At 42.4% G+C, this 26291-nt stretch overlaps 1 protein-coding gene across 2 annotated transcripts in view; it reads left to right on the top strand.

Moving 5' to 3' along the window:
• The window catches only part of PYGL (glycogen phosphorylase L), a 49135-nt gene that overhangs the window by 6719 nt on the left and 16125 nt on the right, over positions 1-26291 (top strand). For both annotated transcript variants that reach the window (XM_083349967.1, XM_083349968.1), the window contains exons 3-15: positions 1706-1807; positions 4526-4604; positions 5253-5356; positions 7486-7617; positions 8124-8235; positions 9841-9923; positions 13148-13291; positions 14388-14480; positions 17492-17638; positions 17969-18132; positions 20142-20256; positions 21159-21260; positions 22695-22842. In XM_083349967.1, coding sequence (XP_083206093.1) covers positions 1706-1807; positions 4526-4604; positions 5253-5356; positions 7486-7617; positions 8124-8235; positions 9841-9923; positions 13148-13291; positions 14388-14480; positions 17492-17638; positions 17969-18132; positions 20142-20256; positions 21159-21260; positions 22695-22842 — 1525 coding nt within the window. The remainder of the gene's footprint in view (positions 1-1705; positions 1808-4525; positions 4605-5252; positions 5357-7485; positions 7618-8123; positions 8236-9840; positions 9924-13147; positions 13292-14387; positions 14481-17491; positions 17639-17968; positions 18133-20141; positions 20257-21158; positions 21261-22694; positions 22843-26291) is intronic.

The following is a 26291-nucleotide window of genomic DNA, read 5'->3' as shown; positions in this document are numbered from 1 at the left end:
GCTTGCTCCTCGGGAGGAAAGCCATGGCAAATCTAGACAGCACACTAAAAAGCAGAGACATCACCCTGCCAACAAAAGTGCGTATAGTCAGGGCTATGGTCTACCCAGTTGCAATGTATGGCAGTGAAAGCTGGACCATAAGAAAGGCTGAGCGCCAAAGAATTGAAGCCTTTGAACTATGGTGCTGGAGAAGACTCCTGCGAGTCCCTTGGACTGCAAGGCGATCAAACCGGTCAGTCCTAGAGGAGATCAACCCTGAATGCTCTTTAGAAGGCCAGATCATGAAGTTGGAACTCAAATACTTTGGCCACCTAATGAGAAGGAAGGACTCGCTGGAGAAGAGCCTAATGCCGGGAAAGATTGAGGACAATAGAAGAAGGGGATGACAGAGAATGAGGTGGCTGGATGGAGTGACTGAAGCAGTAGGCGTGAGCCTAAATGGACTCCAGAAGATGGTGGAGGACAGGAAGGCCTGGAGGAACGTTGTCCATGGGGTCACGATGGGTCGGACATGACTTCGCAACTACACAACAACAACAAGTTCCTTATTTTATTTCAAAATCTATATTGGGGGATGCAAAGGGCTCGTCCTTGTCTTTCATCTGTCATCTTTGAACTGAATCTTCAGGACACCTACACATTTAAGAAAATTAAGTTTGATCAAACCACATATTTTTAAAAGGCCTGGCCTAGCTATTTACTTCAGTTAAGCCAACCAAATCCATAACAGCAAGATTACTGTTGAGTATTTGGCTCCTGAGAGGGTTTTTTTTTTAAAAAAAATATGTTTGCTTACTAAACTGAAAAAGGAAAGCTAACGCTAAGGAAATACTTTTGGAGTGCTACACACAGGGCTGGCAATGAATGAAGTACCTTTGGGTTTGCTAGGCTAATCCTTGAAAGTGATGTAGAATCATCTGGGCCAAAGGTGAGTTTGAGCCAATTTCACAATCGTAATTGTCAAGTGAATCTGTGTCCTTTCTAAATAAAGTCCAGCATTCTTTGTACCCATCCTGGGGGAAAAAAGCAAGTCCTCAAGTGGACCGTAGAAATTCTGAAATACACCCAGGAGAATAACAAGCCATCCTGTACTGTCTTACTGATCTAGCCCACTGCTAACTATTGTGCTCCAATATCAATGGTTCTGCAGAGCTTCTGGATGAGAAGACTACATACTCCCCATAATCTGTTACCTGAACCTCTCCAGGGCTTCTTGCGGACCTTGAAAGCTGCAACCCTCGGAGACTCCAGAGATTATTAGATAATTATTGTGTGTAATAGTTAATACAACAAAGGAGGGAATCGTGGCTGTAATCGTATTAACTAGATTGCATATTGCTTACATTGAATTGCAATTCAAACATTGTCCCAGCCCTATAGACTATTGTTTTTAGAAAAGACACCCCCCCCCCCCAGCATGCTCCTCAGGAGCTGAGTGAAACTTAGAAACTTGGCCTCTGAAGAGGTTTTGCACCCTGAAATGGGTCCTGAGATGCTCTGCGTCCCTTTGACTTAAACTCTTTGGGCTTCCATTGATTGAGATCATTCGAAGGCATTGTTTCATTGGCGGGTTTTTTGTTTTGTTTTGTTTGTTGAAGGACCTTCCCTTTAGGTTCCTCCAAATGTGGACAGGTTGCAATCATGGAATCAGGAGTCCCAGGCTGAGTGAGATTTTATTATATACTCTTGTTGTTTTTTCTCCCAGAGAATCTACTACCTTTCCTTGGAATTTTACATGGGCCGGACCTTGCAAAACACCATGATCAACCTAGGACTACAGAATGCCTGTGATGAGGCAATTTATCAGGTAAAGAAAGAAAGCTGCCAGTCATGTCCTTCTGAAGGTGCCATGCACCCTCTCTCTGATAAATCACCTATTCTGCAATCTGTCTAGTTGAGATGTAGATGTGATTGTGTTCCAGTTTTCACTAGATTATAGTCTAGCTGGAAGACATGAAGAAGTAAAATTTTCTTGAGCACCCTGGATCAACCAACACTTTCCTGATGTATTTGATCTGCATCTTAATTCTCTTAATTCCCAGGCAGGAATAGAAGTAATATAGATAGAATATAGAAATTGTTATAAGAATAGAATATAGGATAAAAGTAATAGGAAGCACTCACCTATAGATTTGTTAAGCTTGTCGATCAGAAGGTCGGCAGTTTGGCGGGTCGAATCCCAAGTGCCGCATAACAGAGTAAGCGCCTGTTACTCGTCCCAGCTTCTGCCAACTTAGCAGTTCGAAAGCACGTAAAAATGCAAGTAGAAAAATAGGGACCACTAAAGTGGGAAGGTATCAGCGTTCCGTGCGCCGTTGGCATCTAGTCATGCCAGCCACATGACCACGGAGATGTCCTTGGACAAGCGCTGGCTCTTCGGCTTTGAAACGGAGATGAGCACCGGCCCCTAGAGTCGGAAACGACTAGCACGCATGTGCGGGGGAACCTTTACCTTTACCTTTTTATCACAAAATAAAACATCTTCCCATGTTTTATCCTATAACATCTTATAGGAGGTATAAAGAATCCACCAAGGAGCCAGTGGCTTTATGTATCTCTTGGTTATGAGTTAATATAATTGGCTGTGTTTTAAAAAAGAACCCGTGATGAGTACCTATGAGATTCATGCCAACTCACATGTGACATTTTCAGTTGATGGTGGATCTGCTATCATCTCTTGCTAGGGATCTTGCTGGCTAGGGCTGATTTCGGTTGAACTTCAATAATGTCTTCTCCATAGTTTTCCCCATTTATGATCTAATCTTTCCTGCATTGGAATTGTGTTTTCAAAATCCTCTACCACATCTGGATTCCACTAGTCGCAGGAAATGCAATCATGCTGGGCATTAAAGTTTAATTCTGAGCAAATGCTGCTCTTATTTGTATCACTTACGTAACTTGGAGCCTCTCTTTAATAGTTGTAAGGCAGGGTTAGGCATCCTGTTTCCTCAGGCTGTGGAGGCTTCTAGATCCTCTTTTTGTGGCCCTTGTTTCCCACCAGCCATGATTACTGAAAACTGCTAGCAAAACATCCTGTCATTTTCACTTGGGGAACAAATGAGAAATCCAATGTGAATTCTAGAATGGGCATACCCATGGGCAGTTAAAACAAAAACAATGCTCCTTTCAGTTCTCTAAAATATTACTCTTCAAAAAATATTCCTCAACCTCCCCAAAATGTTAGGTGTAAATCTGGCCATCAGAATATTACCCATCTCTGCTCTAAAAGGTATAATGTTTTCTGTGAACTTGTATGTGAGAATGTTTTTAATAACAGCTTTGTTAGAATGCTTGCTGTGTAGTACCTAACATTCCACATGAAAGAAATCTAAACAGGCTTGCTGCCTTTTTCTTTATACCTTCATGCCTTGTTCACAGCAAATCAGTTATGAGAACTTGTCTTGGTCACCAAATAGCCAAAGAGGTTTCTGTGGTTTATAGAGTATTTCTGCAATGAGGCCTTCCTGGAAAACGATTGCTTTCTCTTTAAATTGAGGGTAAATGAACTCCATTTTCTCTAAGTGGCAACCTTTCCTAGCTCACATAGGGCAATATATGTTGCAAATTGGCACCATGCTATGGTTCTTCTTTTATGATAAACCTAATTAATTCTGAGCACTGCTTTAGATTTTGCAGATATCCTCATTCTTTGTAGATCTGTTGAAGAATTAAATCCAGTCTACATTTCATTTTTTTTCCTGTTTGAATGCACTCCAGAGTGACTCCATTATTAGTAATGAACCACTATGTGAAGCAATGATCAGAAGGAAAGTTTGGAAATATGCAAGTGATAAATGCAATTGAGTTAAATTGCCGTGTGGAATTTTGACTAATCCACAATAAAACTACATTTCTCTAACAAGCATTTTCCCATTTTAATCCTAGCCAACTGTGGTGAATTCTTTCAGAACCCCTGTGCAGATCTCCGATGGTTCTGAACCTGATGCTATGAAAATTGAGCAAGCTAGGAGAACCTTAATGGCAAAAGCCTTTCTCTTCTTTATTTTATTTTTCCTTATCAAATTTTGAAACTGTATTTATAGTAGTATAAAGGTAAAGGTAAAGGTTTCCCCGCACATGGGTGCTAGTTGTTTCCAACTCTAGGGGCCAGTGCTCATCTCCATTTCAAAGCCGAAGAGCCAGCGCTTGTCCGAGGACGTCTCTGTGGTTATGTGGCCGGTATGACTAGACACCAAAGGCGCACAGAACGCTGTTACCTTCCCACTGTAGTGGTCCCTATTTTTCTACTTGCATTTTTACGTGCTTTCGAACTGCTAGGTTGGCAGAAGCTGGGACGAGTAACAGGCGCTCACTCTGTTACGCGGCACTCGGGATTCGATCCGCCAAACTGCCGACCTTCTGATCGACAAGCTCAGCATCCTAACCCACTGAGCCACCGTGTCCCCAATAGTAGTGTAGTGTATAGTATATATAATATTTATAATAGCTCTTACAGCTCTCTCTGACTTTTAACACCGAAGCACAATTTTGAGTGGATTTAATTTGTCTCTTTGTGGTTCTTTAGCTAGGGCTGGACATAGAAGAGCTGGAAGAGATTGAAGAAGATGCTGGTCTAGGCAATGGAGGTCTTGGCAGGCTAGCAGGTAAGCAGTCATTGCATAAACATACATACCGTACATTGTACATAATCATTGCTAGGATGTAGCAATGGTCCATTGACAACCTGTCCCTACTCTTGCTCTTCCTTTAAATTAAGATTGTAGCAGGGATAGACAGGCAAGCCATTGGGGGGGTTTCCTGACTCCCATGATGCATTTATGATAAGCTTCTTCTCTACTTGCCATCCAAATTTGGAAATAGTTTGAGCAATTGTAATGCTTTTGGAAAGAAGGGCTAAAATGTGTAATGATCTCTCTCTCTCTTTCTCAGATTTGTCTTGGCCCTGCCCTTTTACCTTGTTTTAGCCCTCTTTTCTGAGTAGCACCTAGCATGCGGCTTAGGCAAAATGTTGCCATCCAGGTGTGCCTTCCCTCAATCCTGGTTTCAAATTTTTAATAATGCAGTGAAAAGTGTGTATGGTGGAAGATTCCAACTTCTTGCCCTTCAGCTTGTGCTGGGGACATTTCTCTCAGCACTGAAACTTTTCCATCCCCCAAAATCGCTTCTTATTTCTCCCCACTCCCATTAGATCTTCCTAGAACCTCTCCCTAAATCCTTGGTTGAATGTTGAGGTGTTGAGGTGTGGCGGATGCTGCCAAGGAGCTGAGCCCAATTTTGTTTCCCTTCAATAGCCTGCTTCCTTGATTCAATGGCCACCCTTGGGCTTGCAGCCTACGGTTATGGAATACGCTACGAGTATGGCATTTTCAATCAGAAGATCAGAGAAGGATGGCAGGTAACTACGAAGCCTTAAACACTTGGAGGTGCTTCCCATCCAACATTATCACTTCAAGGACTGGACAAGAAAACTAACGTATGACACGTGAAGATTACAGAAATGCATATTTTCCTGAGCCCTTTTATTCTTGTTGGTTTTTAATCCTGCTTTTATTATTTTTGTAAATAACTCAAGGCAGCAAGCATACCTAATACTCCTTCCTCCTCCTGTTTTTCCCACAGCAACAACCCTGTGAGGTATGTTGGGCTGAGAGAAGGATTGGCCCAAAGCCACCACCCGGCTTTCATGCCTAATGCAGGACTAGGTCTCCAAGATGATTTTATGTATTTTTTATTAATCAAATTTATATAGCTGCCAATCTCACCAAAATGACTCTGGGTGCCACATAACAATTAGATAAAAACAATATGTGTAAAAACAATATAAAATATAAAAATCCATATTAATCGTAAAAACCAAAGATGCAAACCATAGACGAAGGGAGGATAAAAATGGCCATTTCAACAATGATAAAATCTTAAACAAGAATTTTGTTTATAAGCAGGAAAATACGTGCAAGGGCTTCACACCTAAGTCAATGAAATAATTCTGTTCTGTTGCATGAAGTGTTCTATGTGGTATAGTCTTAAGGTTCAGGACTTTCCAAAATCAAAGTATTCAAGATGCCTATATGAACAGAAACATGGGGGCATTGAATGCAGTTGCACCCATCTAGAGCAGGGGTGTCAAACTCAATTTCATTGAGGGCCACGTCAGCATTGCAGTTGCCCTCAAGGGGGCGGGTGGGTATGGCCAGGGTGGGCGTGGCCTACTGGGTGGGCGTGGCCTACTGGGTGGGCGTTGCTAGAGTGCGTATGGCCTACTGGGTGGGCCTGGCCAGCTCTACATCGTTGGCATCAAGGGTGCCTATGGGGGCCTGGGCAGGAGTGGGACAGATCTGAGGGTCTCTGGCAGAAGGAGGGTCTCTGGGCCAAGGCCAAGGCAGTGGGGGCCATTCCCTCACTGTTTCTAGGATGGCTTCATGGGCCACATGAAACCACTTCACGGGCCAGATCCGGGCCCCGGGCCTTGTGTTTGACATGTCTGATCTAGAGGATCAAAGATCTAATTAAGAACTGCAGGTTAATAAGACTGCAGTTTATTAAGGAATAAATTGTACTAGTTGAAATCCTGGAATATCCAGTCGTTAACATCCTTCAGGAATATTAAAAATACCTTTGTTTTGTTAATGCAATAGTTTTAAAATGTCAACATGTTGGAATGAAGTTGTAATTTTAATCTAAGTGTCCTTTGATAGCACAGTATTTTTATTATCTGTTGCTGTATTTGGTTATATCTTGGCTTTGTATTATAAGACCTCATTCCAACATGTTGACATTTTATAACTGTTACATTAACAAAACAAAGGTATATAGGTTATATACCTTTTAACCTATATATATATATATATATAGGTTAAAAATGCCAAGTGCCATCATACTGCAGCCAAATTCATTTCCTGCTCTACTCAATATTCTTTTAAGGAATATCTTTATTCTAAGAGCTATGTAGAAAAGAGTGAACGTTTACACTAAAGTCTGAATTCCTGGATTGTGCAAATAAGAGAGGGAAACCTGTAAATGGTTAGATTTGTGCTCTGTCTTTCTTTCAAAGGCTTCTAGGGAGTGTGTTAAGATAATGATTAACAAAAACCAATCTGACATGTAGATCACTGGGGTTTAGGTGAAAGGATTACAACATGGCATGCATTGGCTAATTCTTGATTTCAGTGCAACAGCTTGCTTCAGGTGACAGACAGGAAGTTCTGTTGGATCATTGATGTACAATAGTGCAAAGGGAAAATAAAATTATCTGTTCTTGAGCAAGGAGAGGAGAATTCTATTTTCTCAACTTTGTACATTGATAGTCAGCTGATGAGTGTCAATTAGCTGTTGAGGAGAGTTTTTGAAAAAGCCAGTGATTGAAATGGGAGATTTGTGCTTTCCATATACAAGTTCCATCCCTGATCATGTCAATGAAATTATTTGGCTGCAAATTATCTAGAAGACAAAGACCAATGGGCTTATTTCTTCTTGTCCTGCATAGCTTGAAGTATCTTTCTAATGCTTGGCCTCTTGTCATTGCAGGTGGAAGAAGCTGATGATTGGCTAAGACATGGAAACCCCTGGGAGAAGGCTCGGCCAGAGTACATGCTTCCTATTCATTTTTATGGAAGAGTAGAGCATACACAGACGGGTGTGAGATGGGTTGATACTCAGGTAATGTCCCTTGGAGAAGGGAAGCACATTTCAGTCAGGTTAGTTGTGGGGTGGGAGAGTTTTAAATGTTCTCTGCAACCATCAAGCTTAATTGTGGGAACTTAAGCAGATAATTCCTACCAAGCGAGTCTAACATGCAGCCATCTTGTAGAGGAGAATCATGCCTGGTGGCCCAAATTCTTTGTGTAAATAAGATTTAATATCTAAATGCATCACAAAATCTAAGTAGGGGAAGACTTTGTTTCAGATTAAAATCCATATATACCCCTTTTGTTTTCATTAAAATGCTTAAGTAGCTTAGAACAGTGGTCCCCATTCTTTTTGGTGCTCAGGACCGGGTTTGTGGAAGACAATTTTTGTGTATAGGCATGAGCAGTAAATCTTCTGAACTGACATGTGATCCTATTTTTTGCACAAGGCAGGAACCACTGAATGTTATAATATTCTAATGTTAGAATAACATTCCATTTTAAACCCAATATAACTGGGGCAATCTCTGTCTTTAGGTTGTTTTGGCTTTGCCCTATGATACTCCTATTCCTGGTTATATGAACAACACAGTTAATACAATGAGACTGTGGTCTGCTCGAGCACCCAACGACTTTAATCTCCGTGACTGTAAGTATTGTCAATGATTTCTCATTCTTTGGCTGGAGGAAATGTTGGGGAAATTGCTGTCTTCAGGTGTAGGCAGACCTAGTTTTGCAAGCCACCAAGGCCCACTCTGACCACACTGCCAAAGTTTGAAGGTAGTTTCCTCACTGGAAACAACAAGAGAAGAATGGAAGAGCTCATATCTGCAGCATTTAGTGTAAAAACAAATACTTTGGATGGTTATTTTGTATTTTGAAAGGATTTTCCATTGACCTTCATGCTTTCATTATGGGCCTATTCATAGTGGCCTTCCTTAAGGACTGAACCTTGGCAATGACAGAACTGAAGATTATAGCCCATAATAATTTACTATAACAAAATAGGGCTTTTTTTAACCTAGTCACTAGGTAAAAGTGTGTGGCAGTAGTTCCTAGTGTGATCAACAGTTCTCAAACCCAAATACAGATTGGAGAGTTTCAGGGATTTGAGCTAGGATACAGCATTTTTCTGACCTGCAGATAGCTGTGAAAAACAGAATTCTAACTGAGTTCCTCTTCTGCAAACTAGTATATTGTCAGACTAATAATGGGAAAAGATCTATTTTTCTCCTCTCTTGTCAGGGTTTTTTCTTTCCTAAGGAGAGTAGAGGCTATTTTCTGCCTTTAGCAATGTTGCTATGAAACAACTAGAGACATGGAAGCTTGGGAGAGAAGAGAACACCGCTGGAACAAGGGATCGGTCCTCCTCATCTGGCTGAACTACAGTTCCGAGCAGCCGCTGCACAGAGTCAAATGCTGGGAATTGGTATTTAACAACGATTGGAGGCCCACGGCTCTCTCCATCTTGCCTTAAATGCAATAGGAGGAGTAGCTGCTCCTTGCAGTGTCCTTAGGAAAGATCTCCCAAGCATTTTCTTGGGGTCTAGGGATTCATGAAGAAAGCTGGAGATACTAAATAAAGAGAGAAATAAATAGATAAATCAAGGAAGCAGAGATGCTTAGGAAATTGATAGCGCTTGGGGCAAAGGAAGGTCTAATAAAGTATTTCCCAACCTTAGCTATTTTCAGACGTGTGGACTTCATCTCCCAGAATATCCCTGCCAGGAATGCTGGGTGGGGTATTCTGGGAGTGGAAGTTCACACATCTTAAAATGGCTGAAGATGGAAAACACTGGTCTAGTCTATTAGCTCAGCATCAGGAAGAGAGGGAAGAGACACTCTCTTCCATTTCCTTCCTCTGATATATTAACACTTCTGGTTAGGGAAGACTGAAAAGAAACGAGCAGGCTTCCCCAGCCTGGACATCCAAATTTCCATTCTGTATGACCAATGGCTAGAAGTTCTGGAAGTTGTCATCCCAACATAACTCAAGAACACCAGATTGAGAAGAGCTGGGATAAAGGACTTCTTTTGAGGAGCTGGAAGGAAACTTAATACTTCACACCAGCAAATTTACTCTTTAAGCGCTAAGCAAATATCTTGTTTTCGAAAGAAGAAGCCCTGCACATTCCTAATATAATTCTGCGCTAAGTAGACAGGAAAAAAGTTGGTTTTTTTTTTCAACTCTCCATTCTCCCCTCCCACTGATACTGAACAGCCGTGCATGTTTTATTTCAACCTCCCTGTGCAGTTAATGTTGGTGATTACATCCAAGCCGTGCTGGACAGAAACTTGGCAGAGAACATCTCCCGCGTCCTCTATCCAAATGATAACGTAAGTTCCAAGCACTGTGAAGTTTTGCCTGCTGGTGGGAGGGAATGAAAGGCTGTGGCCAGTTTACTTCTTAAGTGAGCACCCTGCTGATCATTCAGAACCAAACATGGTGGCAAGTTGCCTCTTTTTGTGCATGTTGCAGAGCTGATTGCCTAAGTCAGTGGTGGTGAACCTATGACACATGTGCCAGAGGCGGCACTCAGAGCGCTCTCTGTGGGCATGCGTACTATTGCCCCAGCCCTGCCTCCCCCTGCGGCTCCCTCCTCACCAGCAGTCCCCCCAGAGGAGAGTTGCCCCCGGGCATGGCCCGCGCGGAGCAGCTTAGCCAATGACATGGCACTGGGCAGCAGGGACAAGACTCTGCCCCCATGCCCCATGGTGTGCAGATGATGCTGCGGGGCATGGGCAGAGGGCATGGCCACCATGGCACTGCAGGGCCATCTGGGCGATTAACGGCGGGCCGTGGAGGTGGTAGGTGGCCCTGTGGTCGGGGGATGGAGCAGGGGCGATGGGGACAGAGTAGTGGGGGGCACAGAGGGGACTGGCAGGGCGGTTTTTGGGCACTCGGTGTCTAAAAGGTTCCCCATCACTGGCCTAAGTCATCAAGCCCATAACCAACTAACACAGGGCCTGGGAGAACAACCAGGATTAAACAGTTTATGAAAGGTCAGAAGGTTAGGAACAGTCTGAATATCCAGGGGGATATAATTCCAGAGAGCAGGAGACAACCCTGTAAAGAAATGCTTCCTAGGCCCCACCAGATGACACTGCTTAATAGGATACAAAGCAACCCTGATCAGATGAGCAGAAACATATGGAGACAGGTGGTCCATCCAGTAGCCAGGCTAATGTGCACATTTGTATGGGGGTTTATAAATGATAATCAGCACCTTGAATTGCCCCAGAAGCCAACTGGCAAATCATGTACTCGTGAAGCAATGGTGTCATGTGCATATACTGTGACACACCCGTCAGAGCCCACCCCACTGCATTCTGGATCAGTTGTAGCTTCTGAGTGGTCTTCAAGGGCAGCCCTTATGGTAAACCAATCAAGAAGTGACCAAGGCATGAGTGACTGTCTCCCAGTCCAGGAATGGGCACACTTGATACACTTGATAAACCCACACAGAGATCCTCCTGTCCACAATTATCATCTGCTTTTTGACCCAAGGGACCACACATACAACCTAATTGTTCATCTATCTCACATGCATAATGCTGCTCCATTGATAATGAAATATGGAGGGTCCAGAAGACAAACAAAGGCATCTGTTCCTCTTGGGATTAAGCCTGAGCCTGCCCCTCTCCATCCACACCACCACCACCTCCAGGCATTGGGTCAGGACAGCATCATTTGGTGGTCCTGGGGTCAAGTTGTATAATTGGGTAGCATCAGCATATAAGATGATTTCTGACTCCAGACTGATGGATCAACAACTTTCATGTAGAAATTGAACACTCGTTAGAGGAAGTGTTGCAGTACTTCCCCTAACAAACCCACAATGTAGTCACAGTTTATCTCACTATGTAGAGAGGAAGTTGAAACAGAGAGGGACTTATGCAAAATTACCAGTTACATTCAATTACATTCATAAGGGACCTATAACAATTTATACTAAAAAGCATAAAATTCCTTGTAAAGTAAAGCTGAAATCTCTGACATATATCAACTCTGTGAATTTTTCCACTGATTAGCCTATTTTGCACACAGACTCTGCTGTTAACCACTAGAAAATGTCCTAATTTCTGATTATTAACCTGGCATTCCTTTCTCCAATACTGAGAATTTAAATTAAAATAATGTAATCCAACAACTGAAAGAAGCTCTCTTTGACAGGGTAGCACGGAGAGCACTTGCCTATAAAGTCACCAAGACATGACTGAATAATTAACACAGCAACATTTCTGACTCAGATGCTGTATCGGGGTTTGCTGCATTCTCCCAGTCTATGCAGTATTTCAGGCTAATTAAATGAAGTTACTGCAGGTGTAACAGCATGGAGAGGTCCAACCAATGGGCTGTCTGTGCCAGCCTTCCAGCTCCCCCAAAGGACTAATCAGAGGTCTCCAGGAAGATGCCAAGAAGGGCAGGAAGGCCATAGCACACTTAACACAGTTGCCTTCTAGCCCTGGCATTTTGAGATTTAGAACATTTCTATTGTTCCCATAATAACAAAGAGCCACTGATTGACCTCCCTCTTTTCCTATAATTTATCTAACTCTTTTCTTAAGTCATTAGTGGTAGTTCTTCACTTACGATGATATTGGAACTGGAATTTCAGTTGCTAAGCGATGCGGTTGTCAAGTGAGGCATCATGTGACCAGGCCCAATTTTGTGATAATTTTGACTGCAGTCATTAAGTGAACCACACAGTTAAGCAAATCCAGATTCCCCAGTTGACTGTCAAAAAACAACTGGGAAGGTTGCAAAGTGAGATCAGAGGACTGCAGGATGCTGCAACTAGTCGTAAAAGCGAGCTCGTTACCAAGCACCTGTATTGCAGTCATGTGACCACCGGGTTGCACGAACTTCCTAAGTGCGAGGACAAGGTTGTAAATATTTTTTTCTGAGGTTGTTGTAACTTTGAATTATTGTTAAATGAACTGTTGTGAGTCGAGGACTACCTGCACCTCATTTTGAAAATTGAAAGTCTTAAGAGAAATGAGATGATACTGGCGGGATATCAGAGTTGGCATCTATTGTGTGATCCGTGGGTCAGAATACATCAGAGGGACAAATACACCAATCAACCTCTCCCAATTTTTGTGTACAGCTGTATGATGATGTATGACTGTAATATCCCAAAGATGTTTTTTTCACGAGGCATAGATATATGACTGTAATAAAGATTTGATTTGTTTATAGCTGGCCAAAGGCTCACAATGGGATGAAGGGGACAACCTCATGCTGGCTCACTGCAAGGGAGGGGCAAATTACTGGAATCAAACAGATAATGCCACCTTTTCTTCAAGCCTCTCCTTGTCCTTGTAGCTAAAACTAAATCTGTGGGTTTTGACTATACCCAAACTGCTTTTCTTATCTGCTTATATAATGTCATAGATGCCTTGGGGACCAGGGCTTATACGTGGCCATTTAAGAAAATGTAGCCTACAGTCAGGTATTTATTTACCATTATAAACGTTTACCATTAATGTACTTTGATCCTCCTCAGACTCACTTTGCATTTTTCTTACCAAGCTGACATTCTTGCTTCATCTGGTAGTTTTTTGAAGGCAAGGAGCTGCGTCTGAAGCAGGAATACTTTGTGGTAGCTGCCACCTTACAAGACATCATCCGACGGTACAAAGCCTCCAAGTTTGGGACTACTGAAAGTGTCCGGACTGCTTTTGATTCATTCCCAGACCAGGTCATTGCTTTTGGGGTGATATATCTGGGGGTGCGAGGTATTGGGCTGAGACATGTCATAACTGGCAGGCAAAATGTGGTTGTGAAGGGGGATGCCATCTTGGATGTAGAAAACCAGTGGGATGAAGTCAGGAAAATATTAGATTAGGACAGTGGTTCCCAACCTTTTCTGCACCCCGCACCCCTGGAACGCTTCTGATATATTCTCGCACCTCTTACAAAAGTTCAAAATAACAGCAACAAATTATGCAGATACACTATAATTTGGAAAACCCAAGTTTTTACATCCCCTGGAATATCGTCTCGCACCCTCGGGATACGAGCACCCCTGGTTGGGAAACCCTGGGCTAGAATCAGGCAGACCCATGATCATTTTTTTATTTTTTTTTATTTTAATTCCATTTATATCCCGCCCTTCTCCGAAGACTCAGGGCGGCTTTACAAACTTAGCAGTAGCCTTCATTCTATGTATATGCCTGCTTATTAGGGCTTTCACACACCCCAAGCGGCATTATTACAAAGTCAGCTTATTGCCCCCAACAATCTGGGTCCTCATTTTACCTACCTCGGGAGGATGGAAGGCTGAGTCAACCTTGAGCCTGGTGGGATGCGAACCTGCACTAATTGCAGGCAGCTGGTGTTACTTAAGGAGGCATTAGCCCACTGCTCCACCAAGGCTCATAGCTAGGGTCAGTCTCAGAAGCTCATTGGGTGATGTTGATCAGACACTTGTTGACCCACTCACTTTCACGGTTTGAGGATAAAATTGGAGATGGGAATGTTAAGTGGGCTATCTTAAGTTCTAGAGGAAAGGCACGATGTCAATCAAATAATAAAACAAAGGCAAATTGAGAATAAGTTGACTACTTATGCAGTTCAACCAGGACTCTTGCTCAATACGATCTTCTTCTGGGAGATGTGTAATAGTAATAATGGCATGCAATCATATAAAGTCCATTGCTCTCCCTAGCTTGATTTAAGTTTTAGCTCCTTAACGTCTTGCAATTATCCAGCAGACGGATAGATTTGAATCCATTTTTCTGCTTAAACTTTTCCCTCTGGATTTTTAACATATTTCTTTTCCTGGTTTTCAATAGGTTGCAATCCAGCTGAATGATACACATCCGTCAATGGCTATTCCTGAGTTGATGCGTGTGTTTTTGGATATAGAGAAGCTGCCCTGGTCCAAGGTTGGGATCACTTTTCTGTTTCAGCTCTCTTTCTAGGGTTTGCAAGACTCACTTCACTTCACTTCACCTTCACTCTGTTTTCCAGAGCCTTCATTTCTTTCAGCCTCTTGCCTAATTCTGAAGCCATGGCTTCAAGTCTTCTTTTGCTTCCCATTTTTCGTTTTCAGACAAACAAGTTGGTTTACAAAATATGCTGAAACCTAAAAAAAAAAATCAGTTGTTGTGCAATGCCCAAACAAATAAATTGCTTAATTTGATGACTTGGTTCATGCAACATGTTAAAACCTCATTTTGGCCTAGTCTAGTATATTGTGTAAACAGAATCATACAGTCATTGTCTTAGATCTCAAAATTTGGGAAATAGTGATATTAGGGGTACTAATAACCTCAGGTTTGCCTCAAGAGTATAATCTTATAATAACAGTTCCATGGTGATAAGGGCTATTGAAAGCAATAGCCTTTCAGGCTGCATTCAGCTCCAACATAACTTCAAAGATTGTTGTCAAAATCTCCAGGCTGCTTACAATCATAAAAGCAACAAGATGAAACATTAAAACAGTAAATGTTTGTACTAAAATTGATTTAAAAACTACAAAAAGGAAGGAAGATGCATATGGGGAGGAGGCAGGGTATTAGTCCATTAATTACTAATTAATTAGTCCATTAATAAGTTTTAATTAAATTTAGATGTAAACTAATTTAAATTTGATCTTTGATTTGGCCCAACTTTCAATTTGGTGGGAATGTGGCACCCTAAAACGACTTAAGGGTAAGGGTAACCTTCATCCTAGAAGAGGGGTAGGCAACCTCGGCGCCGGCTCAGGAATTCTGGGAGTTGAAGTCCATGAGTCATAAAAGAGCCGAGGTTGCCTACCCCTGTCCTAGAAGGTATGTACCTCTGCTAGAAAGGGTTCCTTTATGGCAGACATGTCAAATACAAGGCCCGGGGGCCAGATCTGGCCCGCCAAGTGGTTTCATGTGGCCCCCAAAGCCATTCTGGAAACAGTGAGGGAATGGTTCCCGCTGCATTGGCCCTGGCCCAGAGACCCTTCTTCTGCGAGAGACCGCCAGATCTGTCCCACTCCTGCCCAGGCCCCCATAGGCACCCTTGATGCCAATGATGTAGAGCTGGCCATGCCCACCCAGTAGGCCATATGCACACCAGCTGCACCCACCCAGTAGGCCATGCCCCCCCGGCCCCCCCGAGGGCAACCACAATGCTGATGCGGCCCTCAATGAAATTGAGTTTGACACCCCTGCCTGTTCACACTAGCTCCACCTGCTGGGCATTGTTGGCAAGGCATCAGTTGCTGCCACATACAGTAGTCCATTGTATTTCCCTACTTTGCACATCTAGATGTATTAGAACTGCAATTGCTAGTTAAACGTGTGTCATAGAACACAGTCCTTATTACTTGTGTTCTAGGGAAAAGCCAAAAAATGTTGGACACTCTCTTTGGATGAGTTAAAGTTTTATAGTGGTATGGTAAAATTTCTGAGTTGAGCTTGACTCTTAATGATTTCAGGGACATGGGCACTAATTTTTTTGGAAGCGATTTTCCAATGGCACCCTATAAAATATATTTGTATTTATATAATTATTTTGAATTTGATTCCGAAAATGCTTCAGAGGGTGCAAGGGAATGAGCATAACACATGCCTCCAACTACTTAAAGCAAAAGCGTCACTTCTTAAGATCATGTGGTTGCCCTCTGCCTTTTCCAGAGGGATTATTTAATGTGGTTGGGATTAACATTCTCCTATGGGGAAGTTTATGACTGTGTGGCCCTAGCTGAGCAACCTTTTCCTATTATAAGTGATGAGGAGCAAGCAGCAAGCCAACTTGTAGTTCACCAAACTCAATCAATTTGTTCGCATACTCAGACTATAAGAATTGAAGCTCATCCAAAGAAGTCTAGCCAGACATGGGACTGAATATTTCTAAAGTATTGTCATGATGAATTTGATTTTACCCTCCAAGGTGTCTAGCCTATATATCACAGTGTCTACTGGGGACTGTATGTGATCTTGACCAAGGTCAGATCTCAAAATGGCCTGAACCACTTGAGGAACTCTATTGCGTGACACTGAGAAAACACATTGGTGGAGGGGAAATACTACTTTTTGCCTCCTTCACCTCTACAAAGTAGGTGTTGATAATACATAATATGCTCTTTGTCAGGCTCCAAAAAACAAAGATGCCAAACTAAAGCAAACCACTAAATTATACTCCGAGAAATCCTTGGGAGGAGCTGTCTTGACTCTCTTCCTCCCAGACAATCTAAACTTTGCAGTTTCTTGTACCTCTGGAATGCAACCCCCTCCCTCCTCTTCTAATTAACTCCTAGCTTTCATTATTACTCTCACCTGAAATCAGAAATGCCGTAGAGGTACCGTTTGGGTGTTTTTATTGTTTGGACTGTTTTATAGACTTGTAAGGCTCCCGGAGTCACTTGACTGAGATAAGGGGTGGGGGGGGGGCTATAGAAATCCAATGAATAAATAAATAATATTTAGACTTCTTAAGGCAATTGATAAAGTTGACCATAGCCACTTTCATGATAAAATGGAATGGAATACTTTGGAATGGATGGTCTTGCTACCAGATGGATTTTGCAATTGGTCGAACCATATGGATCTATGTCTACATTCAACCAGGTGTGTAATGAGGTATCCCAAGGTTCTGCCTTGGACTTAGTGTTGTTCAACATTATCAATATGATTTAAGCAAGAAGATAGAAGGGATGCTTATCAGATTTGCATATAACCAAAAGCTGGGAGGGTTGGCTGACACTCCAGAAGACAGGCTGTGGGTGCAGAAGAGTATTGATATCTAATAATATGCGCAGTTCTCAATAGTGAGAAAGGTAATGTAAGATTTCTGCATTTTAGTAAGAAAACTATATGCTCAGATACAAAGTAGGCAGTACGTGGCTTAGCAGTGGTAGTTGGGAGAGGATAAATTGTTTTTCTCAGTTTCCCTTTACTGTCTTTCTCTTCAAAAACACAAGGCCTGGGATATCACCACAAGGACCTTTGCTTACACAAACCACACAGTTCTCCCCGAAGCTCTTGAGCGTTGGCCAGTTGAGCTGGTGGAGAAGCTGCTTCCAAGGCACTTGCAGATTATCTATGAAATCAATCAGAGGCATTTGGATGTAAGTAGGGTTTTATTAAACATTCTCTGACAGCTGTTTTATTTTCTGGATGAATTTTTAAAAAGACAATTTGATAAAAACTCACTCTTCCCCCTCCCCCAAAGGCCCTTTTAAAGCTGGAAAAGTTGCATTATGCTTTTGATTCAGTCAAGAAATCTTTGTTCAGGTAGCCATATTGAGATGGGGGAAAAAATGTTACATAACATTTGGTTTTAAAATGTGGTTAGTCCAAGGATCCTTTCTTGCAAAAAATCTAAACTGAATTGAATAGTTGGAAATGCACTTGAACGGGATTAACTGATGTTGCTTTTCATCTTCACACACACTCAGAAAGTCAGAGCCCGGTTTCCCACGGATGTTGACCGTCTCAGGCGGATGTCCTTGATTGAAGAAGAAGGGGTCAAGCGTATTAACATGGCCCACCTCTGCATTGTGGGCTCTCACGCAGTGAATGGAGTTGCAAAGATTCACTCAGATATTGTCAAATCTCAAGTGTGAGTAGTGATGTGTATTTTGTTTGCATACAGCAACCGGGGACAATTTCCTTTCACTTTTGCCAACAGAAAAGTTTTAATTTTATTTAGACTTCTGAATGTTCTACTATGGGATCAATTTTAAAGTTTAAGGCTGAACTCTGGGTGCCACTGAGTTTGTGCTAATATATAATTTTGTCTGTTGCTATTATTGCTTCGATAATTTTCTGCCCTCCCAAACTTTGTGTTCTATAATTAAATTCTTGACAGTTGCCATATGCATCTTTTGGTGAAAGACTGCAGGACAAATTTCCCCAAAATTATTTCAACTCTAGTACTTTGAAACCTTCGTTTTCAATTTACTTCAGAGTTTGCAGGGAGTGCCCCAATTAAACACCCACATTAATAATTTTAGGTTTTTATGCTAAATATTAAGATTCAGATGTGGGCCACTTTTGTTCTTCTGTGATGAACTGGCTATTCTCATTCAACATACTTTACATAGTTACTGAATTAACCCATTTTCAGAGTACCTACAATACACCGAATCATGTGTCAATTAAGGTTAAAACTAAGACTCTGTGCAGGGACTGCCATTAAATCTGCTAGTTCTTTAAATCAGGGCTTTTCAACCAATGGTACGGGTACCACTTGTGGTACATTGGCACCTGGCAGGTGGTACGCGACCATCCTAGAAAAGTGGTAGCGGGGGAGGGGAATAAGCTGAACCGGTGGCAGCACTGCACAAGCCTGAGCGAGAGATGGCTGGAGCTGCAGGGCTGTCAGGGCTCACTGGAAGTACCAGGATCAGCGCCAGGCTCCAGCTGAAGCTCGGTGCTGATCCTGGCACTTCTGCTGAGCCCAGAAGAAGCGCCGATCAGCTGGAATGTTGCACCATCTCCAGGGTCTTGTGATTTACATTCAGATGCTTGGCAACTGATTCATATTTATGATGGTCACAGTGTCCGAGGGTCATGTGAAGTGATCAAAACCTGCTGCAACCACCCAGCAGATGGGGGGGGGCGGAATAAAAACCAAACACCCACCCCCCACCCCCGCTGCCAATCCTCAATAGAAATGCTCACAACAATGAAAACCTTGGACAGGAGGAAGAGTGCTGCCAGGCAGGTAGGCAGATGTCTTGCTCGGCTGTGGCTCGGGGGGGGCACTTTTTCCAGTGCCATTGTAACTTCAAACAGTCACTAAGCAAATTGTTGTAAGTCGAGGACTCCCTGTACTTCATCACTTTTTTCCTTCTTTTTTTTTTGGTCATCAAGTTTTTGACACCTTGTTAGGTGACTGGTGATACTCAGATGTTGCCATACCCTAAAAGTGGTACAATAGGTGAAAAGGTTGAAATGCCCTGCTTTAAATGACCTAATTAATAAACTCAATTTCATTGAGGGCCGCATCAGCATTGCGGTTGCCCTCAGGGGGCCGCGTGGGTGTGGCCTGGGTGGGCGTGGCCTACTGGGTGGGCGTGGCTAAAGTGCGTATGGCCTACTGGGTGGGCGTGGCCAGCTCTACATCATTCGCATCAAGGGGTGCCTATGGGGGCCTGGGCAGGAGTGAGACAGATCTGAGGGTCTCTGGCAGAAGGAGGGTCTCTGGGCTGGGGCCAAGGCAGTGGGGGCTGTTCCCTCTGTTTCCAGGATGGCTTCGCGGGCCACATGAAACCACTTCACGGGCCGGATCTGGCCCCCGGGCCTTGTGTTTGACATGTCTGTAATAAGACCATGTGAACATAAACCTTATGTGAGCAATGAATCATCAATACAGCAATGGTTTGTGAAATAATTTTGTACTACGTATAACCTCAATACATAAAAAACGTATGCTGTTGCTTTCAGCCTTGTGGGCTTCCATTTATTTATGCAAAAATTAAGTGTATAAAAATGTGTAGGGTAATTTTGCCATTAGTATTAACTGAACATTTAAAACATTGGATGGCAAATGTTTTCTGTCACATCTGTTTAACTAGTAAATCTTGAAGATGTTCCATTAATATACTTTCTTGTTTTTTTGTTCAGGTTCAAGGACTTTGCTGAGTTGGAGCCAGAAAAGTTTCAGAATAAAACAAATGGGATCACTCCTCGTCGCTGGCTCCTGCTTTGCAACCCAGGACTTGCAGAATTAATTGCAGAGGTGAAAAAAAAAACCTGCTCAGTTGTTCTGCTTAGCAAAACAATTATTGTAATAATTTGTGTGTGCTTTTTTATAAATTTTATTTTTTAAAAAATAAATAGTTCCTGATGTATAATCAGGCAGTTTCCATCTCCTTTCAAAGCTATGAAAACACTTTGTAAGTAGGATCTCTACTCATCTACTATCATTCTGATTGGATAGTCTTTGTAGGCCTTGGTAGCATTTCACAACCTGCAGAACCTATTGAATAATAAAAAGAAAGATGGTTGGTGTATTGTAGGCCATGGAAGAATGTCTGTGGAGTCCTTGGTGCTCATTGAGCTTAGTAGCTTTTTGCAGTCATTTCATTATCCAACTAGGTAATATCATCCTCCATCATCCAGGTATTGATAATGTTACCCATTGGGTAATGAAATGTCTGCAAACACACAGTTAACCTCAGAGAGAGTGAAGGACTTCACAGTTCAGCCCTGAGCCACATGTATATTCTCCTTCATAGGAATGCTATCTCAATCCAATATTTTTGAGAGGTCAATATAGCAATAACATTTAGATTTATATACAGCTTTACAGTGCTTTAACAGCCCTCTCTTAAGTGGTTTGCATAGTTAGCATATTGGCCCCAGGAATCTGGGTCCTCATTTTTACCGACCTCGGAAATATGGAAGGCTGAGTCAGTCTTGAGCCGGTGAGAATTGAACTGTCAGTCAGCAGAAGTAGCCTGCAGTATTGCATTCTAATCACTACACCACCATGGCTCTTATGCTTAGATTCATTAGGTACCACAACGAGTAGGTACCACAACGAGTATCCATTGGGAATGACAATGGAATGACTGGATTCTTAAAGGGTTCTGTCTTTTGAGATGATGCACATGTGAAATCTCTTTCTTCTTTGTATAGAAAATAGGAGAGGAATATGTGAAAGATTTGAGTCAGCTAACAAAGCTACATCGGTTTGTAAATGATGATGTTTTCATCAGAGAGGTGGCCAAAGTCAAGCAGGTAAGGGGAATTTCTCCCTTTTTAAGAATTTTCTATCTCTAAATTGCTTTATAGATAATCCTTCATTGCATTTTGTTGTATCTGGCAAATACAGGAAGATTCAAGCGACAAATTCAGTTCATCATCATTCATTTTATTATACCAGCACCAGGTTAGGCTAAAACAGATAACTTGTTCAAAGTGATGTAAGAGCTCTGTGCTTAAGTAGATACCTGAAGCCAGGTCTCTGGGAATTATCATATACAGAGGGAATTAGAAGGTAGATGTAACTTCCCATCGTCCTGTGCGCTCCCACAGGGAGGGCCTTCTCAGGGTACCGCCGGTTAAGGAATGCCGGCGGGTTATTCCCAGGGGAAGAGCGTTTTCTGTGGGCGCGCCCGCCCTATGGAACCAACTTCCCACGGAACTTAGGACTGCCCCCGACCTTCGTTTATTTCACCGGGACCTGAAAACTTGGCTCTTCGAGCTGTCTGGCCCAGACTGAGGGGTTTTAATTTTTAATTGGGTTTTAGTTTTAAATTTTGGGGACTTGAATTAATTGTTTTAACTGATTTTAATTTTTGTATGTTATGCTTTTAATTTTCCCTGTAAACCATCCTGAGTCCTACGGGAATAGGGCGGTATATAAATTTTATAAAATAAATAAATAAATTGATTGTTACTTGGTAGGAAATCTGGAGAGTATCAGCTTTTGGAAGACTGCAATACAATAAGAATTTCAGAAAAGCTTAAAGGCCATTTAAGAGGCACTGTTGAGCAAATGTGCCACATTTCTTGCTTTCTGCTTACCAGACAGAATACAAACCTCAGGGAAGACTCCTATTTCTACAAAGTCCAACATATATTCTATCAAAGGATGTTGGTATGGGCAGGCTACACCAACCTACATATACACAAACAAGAAAATAGTTGCTGAGTAAGATCCTGAGTTCTCCACAGGTGAAGTACAAGTGACTATGGGGCTTAGAGCCCAGTGGCTACATGGGAGGAAGCAGTTTTTAGTGGACCAGTGGAAGGCCAACAGTTCACCAAACTCCCAAAACGATTCCTGCATGCAACCTAGAATGTCTATATAGGACGTTTTACTCCATTTTCCTGGGGAAAACATTATGCTCAAGCTATAACTGCTTCATCTTGCTTCAACAGTGGTCTGGTTACAAGATGGAAGTAGTGTTTCAAGGACATGTCCTTAGCTAAAAGTAAATAAATCGTGTTTTTGCTGATGCAAGAAAGTTGTGTAGATGAGCACTATGTTATCAGGCTTCCTTTGGGGAAGGACAGTAGAAGAACTTCTTCCATTGCCAATCTAGTTGATCTTTGCAAGTAGAATTGAACACCTAGGGCAAAAGGTTTTTGGCTGGCTCTATCTTCTTTCCATTTGGTTATAAAAGTATCCTATCAAAAGAGTGGCCATACCTTCCTTTCTCTTCACAGGAAAACAAAGTCAAATTTGCCCAATATCTGGAGCAGGTATATAAAGTGAAGATCAACCCAGCTTCCATGTTTGACGTGCAAGTCAAGAGAATTCATGAATACAAGCGGCAGCTCATGAATTGCCTACATGTGATTACCATGTACAACCGTGAGTAAAATTGAGTCTAGCCGAGCAAACGGAGCATTCTTATGGCTTGTTTGCTTGCATAAATATAACTGCACTACATTTAAAATAGAATCAAATTATAAACAAAAATATTGAATGATTTTTAAAGGATTAAAGTTACCACCAGTCCTCACAACTGACATAGCATCCCCATGGTCATGTGGATCCACATTCAGCTGCTTGGCAACCGGCATAGATTTACAGCTTCCCAGGGTCACATGATTTGCCATTTGTGATCTTCCCAGCCAACTTTTGATAAGCAAAGTCAATGAGGGAAGCTGGATTCCCTTATTAACCAAATGATTTACTTCACAACTTCAGTGATTCACTTAACAACCATGGCAATAAAGACTGTAAAATCAGGCGTGACTCACTTGACAATCACCTTACTGAACAATGGAAATTCTGATGTCAATTGTGGTCATAGGTTGAGGACCACCTGGTATTAACATTCTTTAGTTAAAAATAAATGGGAATGTTGCATTTCGTATAGAAAAGAGTCAGTGTTAGACTGGCTGTTCCCACGTAGATTTCCAAGCCTTCACAGAAAAAAAACTCTGGGTGATTTCAATTGCGTCCTTTATCTGGAAATATTCTTCTCACTTAGAAATATGACATAGTGGCAGAGGAGCTGGAAGAATATGGGGCCATCCAAGCCAGGCCAGTTTGCCTTCTGCTCAATGGGTGTTTTGTGGTTTGACCAAGTGCTTTATGAAAATCACTCGACATCAACCGTCCTACTCGGGTCATCCAGTAAAGAAGCACTCCTGCCCCATTGCTTTCACCAAGAGTATATTTTACTAAGCCAAAGTGGTTACAGAAGTAGCAAAGCTGGATCTGGCATTTTCACATGCAAACTGCACGATTAGCTTTCCCTTTTCCCTGGCTATTCGCCTGTTATCAACCAATGGCCAATTGGGTGCCTTCATATTGATTGGGTAAGGGACCCTCTTGTTTATGGCTTTCCAGCTCTGTGTTCTGATGGGTGACCTTGGGTTGGCTGGTGTCTCTCACACCTCGGTCTGGCATGGCTTGGTTCCCATCCCCCCATGATTCCTCCCTACATTCCAATCTCTTCTCCCTCCCCCCATTACTGAAGTCAGGCTATCAGCTTACAATGTGAGGTTAGCAGAATGGCAGCCATGACACTTGGAGAAAATGTTCATAACATTATCTGAGAATTCCAAAGATGTCCATCAGCACCCTCAAAGTTGGAGATCTCTTGGCAAGAAAAGGAAGCCAAATTGGCTGCAGTCATTCTTTCTTGAATAAGAAAGAGCAGAGCTGGCATGATGGGCCTAAAAGAAAGCAACTCCAGGGGGCGGAGCCAACTGTCAGAGCGGGCGGCTGTGTGAACGGAGCTCTCTCCTCGCACAACCTCTCACCCAGTGTTCGCGGGGGCTTTTCGGAGCTTCAGGAGGTCCTGTAGGGACATCCGAAGTTGCAGGCAGCCCGGAGAACCTTCATGAGCGGCAGTTCGTGTTGAAGATCCGGAGAAAGTCTGATGCGAGCGAACCGGGGAGAAGGAGGCCAGTAATGGCCGACATGAAGATCTGACAGAGGGACGGAGCTAGCACGTAAGCAGCGGGACAACGGTAGAGCGGAGCTGACGGAGAGTGTATCCGAATATTAAATAGGAAGCGCTTGTGAAAGAGGTACTGGTTCGAAGTGGGAGCCTCACGGAGAGGGAATAAGCGGCGATAGAAGTCTTGAGGGAGGCGTTTGGCAAAAACAGCAAGGGAAAGAAAGCCGAAGACTATATGACTGTATTCTAGCTGGAAAAAAGCTACAACAAGTCAAAGTCTGAGCTTTGGAGCCTTAGAGACTGAACTCTGGATTGTCGGGCGTGGAAAGCGATCAGCTTGGTCTAGTCTGGTCTATCCTGGTAAATTTTGAATTTGTGAACTTTTGAAACTTTTGAAATTCTACTCTACTTGTCACGGGCGGCCATTTGATATAGCAATTTAGTAACTGGAGGTTTGTTTAGTGGGACACCTACTGGTCTTTGACAGCAGAGGAAGACGGAAAAGGTGCCAATTTCTGCGCCGGAAACGGGGGGGGGGGGAAAGAAGAAGAACGTGACTTTGATTATATTCATACTATAGAATTTTATTATATAAATTGCTTAGTTGGTAATAAGTATCTGGTGGTAACTGTTTTATATATCTTTTGTCATAGAGTTAAAAGGTTTATATAAGACTCAGGGTATTATACATTGATAAAACGCTGTTAAAATTGGGGAAACATGACAAGTATCTCGGGAGCAACTAAGCCTAGCGCTGGCAAAAAGGCAGCAGCACAGGGACAGGGGATGGCCTCAAGTCCCTCCAATCAGAAATCTATAGAGGATATGCTGCAAAGGGAAAGATCTAACTCGAATTCCTTTAAAGATTTACATGCCCTTTTGCAAAACCTACACGAGGCAATGGCCAAAAACCACGAGGAGATGAAGAGAGAAATAGGCCAAATAAGAAACGACACTGGTGAATTAAAGGGGAAAGTCCAAGCGATAGATGATAAATTTGAAGGGATTCAACAGCAATTAGTCAAAAATGAACAAAGACTTCAAGATATGGAAGCTAGAATGGAAAAAGAGGAAAAGAGAGTAGATGATTTAAATGAAACACTCCTTCAGGCTAATAAGGAATTAGAAACAACAGTCATTTTTCTGGAAGCAGAAAAGGCTGCTCATTATCTACGCTTCCAGAACGTTCAAGAAAAAAGAGGGGAAGATCTGTTGGTCATGATGGCAGAACTGATGGCAAAGGCACTCGGTGTAGGGAAGGAGGAAATGCTGGCGGAAATTGATGAAACATACAGGGTCCAAACTAATTATGCGAGAAGGCACAACCTCCCAAAAGAAGTACATGTAAGGTTAGTTAAAAAATCAATTCGGGATGAGCTTCTGCATAGATCTAGAGAGGAACCATTAGAATTTCGGGGCCAACCAATCACCATCCTTAAACAGATACCTAAAAGGATGAGGGATCTGAGACGCGGCTATCAATTCTTAACATCCAAACTAATAAGAGAAAATGTAAACTTTAGATGGCTAACTCCAGAGGGTATTCTTGTTACGTGGCAGGATAGAAGGCATAGACTGGACACGATAGAGAAGGCAGAAGATTTTTACAAACGCCACTTCCATAGCCAAGAGGAAGTAGATTTAGAAGATCAAGATGGAAGGGAGGTAAGAGAAAGAGATACAATACGTGTGGCAATGGATGGGAAGATCTTAGCTACAGAGGATAGAAGGAACAAATCCGGTGAGTTAACAGAGAAACATGGAACTAGAGACAAGGAAGAGAGAGAGCCCCGAATCACGAGATCCACAAAAACCAGAAATAAGTAAGATGAAGGGAGGTGAGTGTAGTATTATGTCTGTGAATATTAATGGATTGAATTCGCCAGTGAAAAGGCGGAAATTTTTT

This window comes from Vipera ursinii (genome assembly GCF_947247035.1).
Source record: "Vipera ursinii genome assembly, chromosome: 1".
Taxonomy (NCBI): domain Eukaryota; kingdom Metazoa; phylum Chordata; class Lepidosauria; order Squamata; family Viperidae; genus Vipera; species Vipera ursinii.
This window is presented reverse-complemented; position numbering and strand designations above follow the sequence as displayed.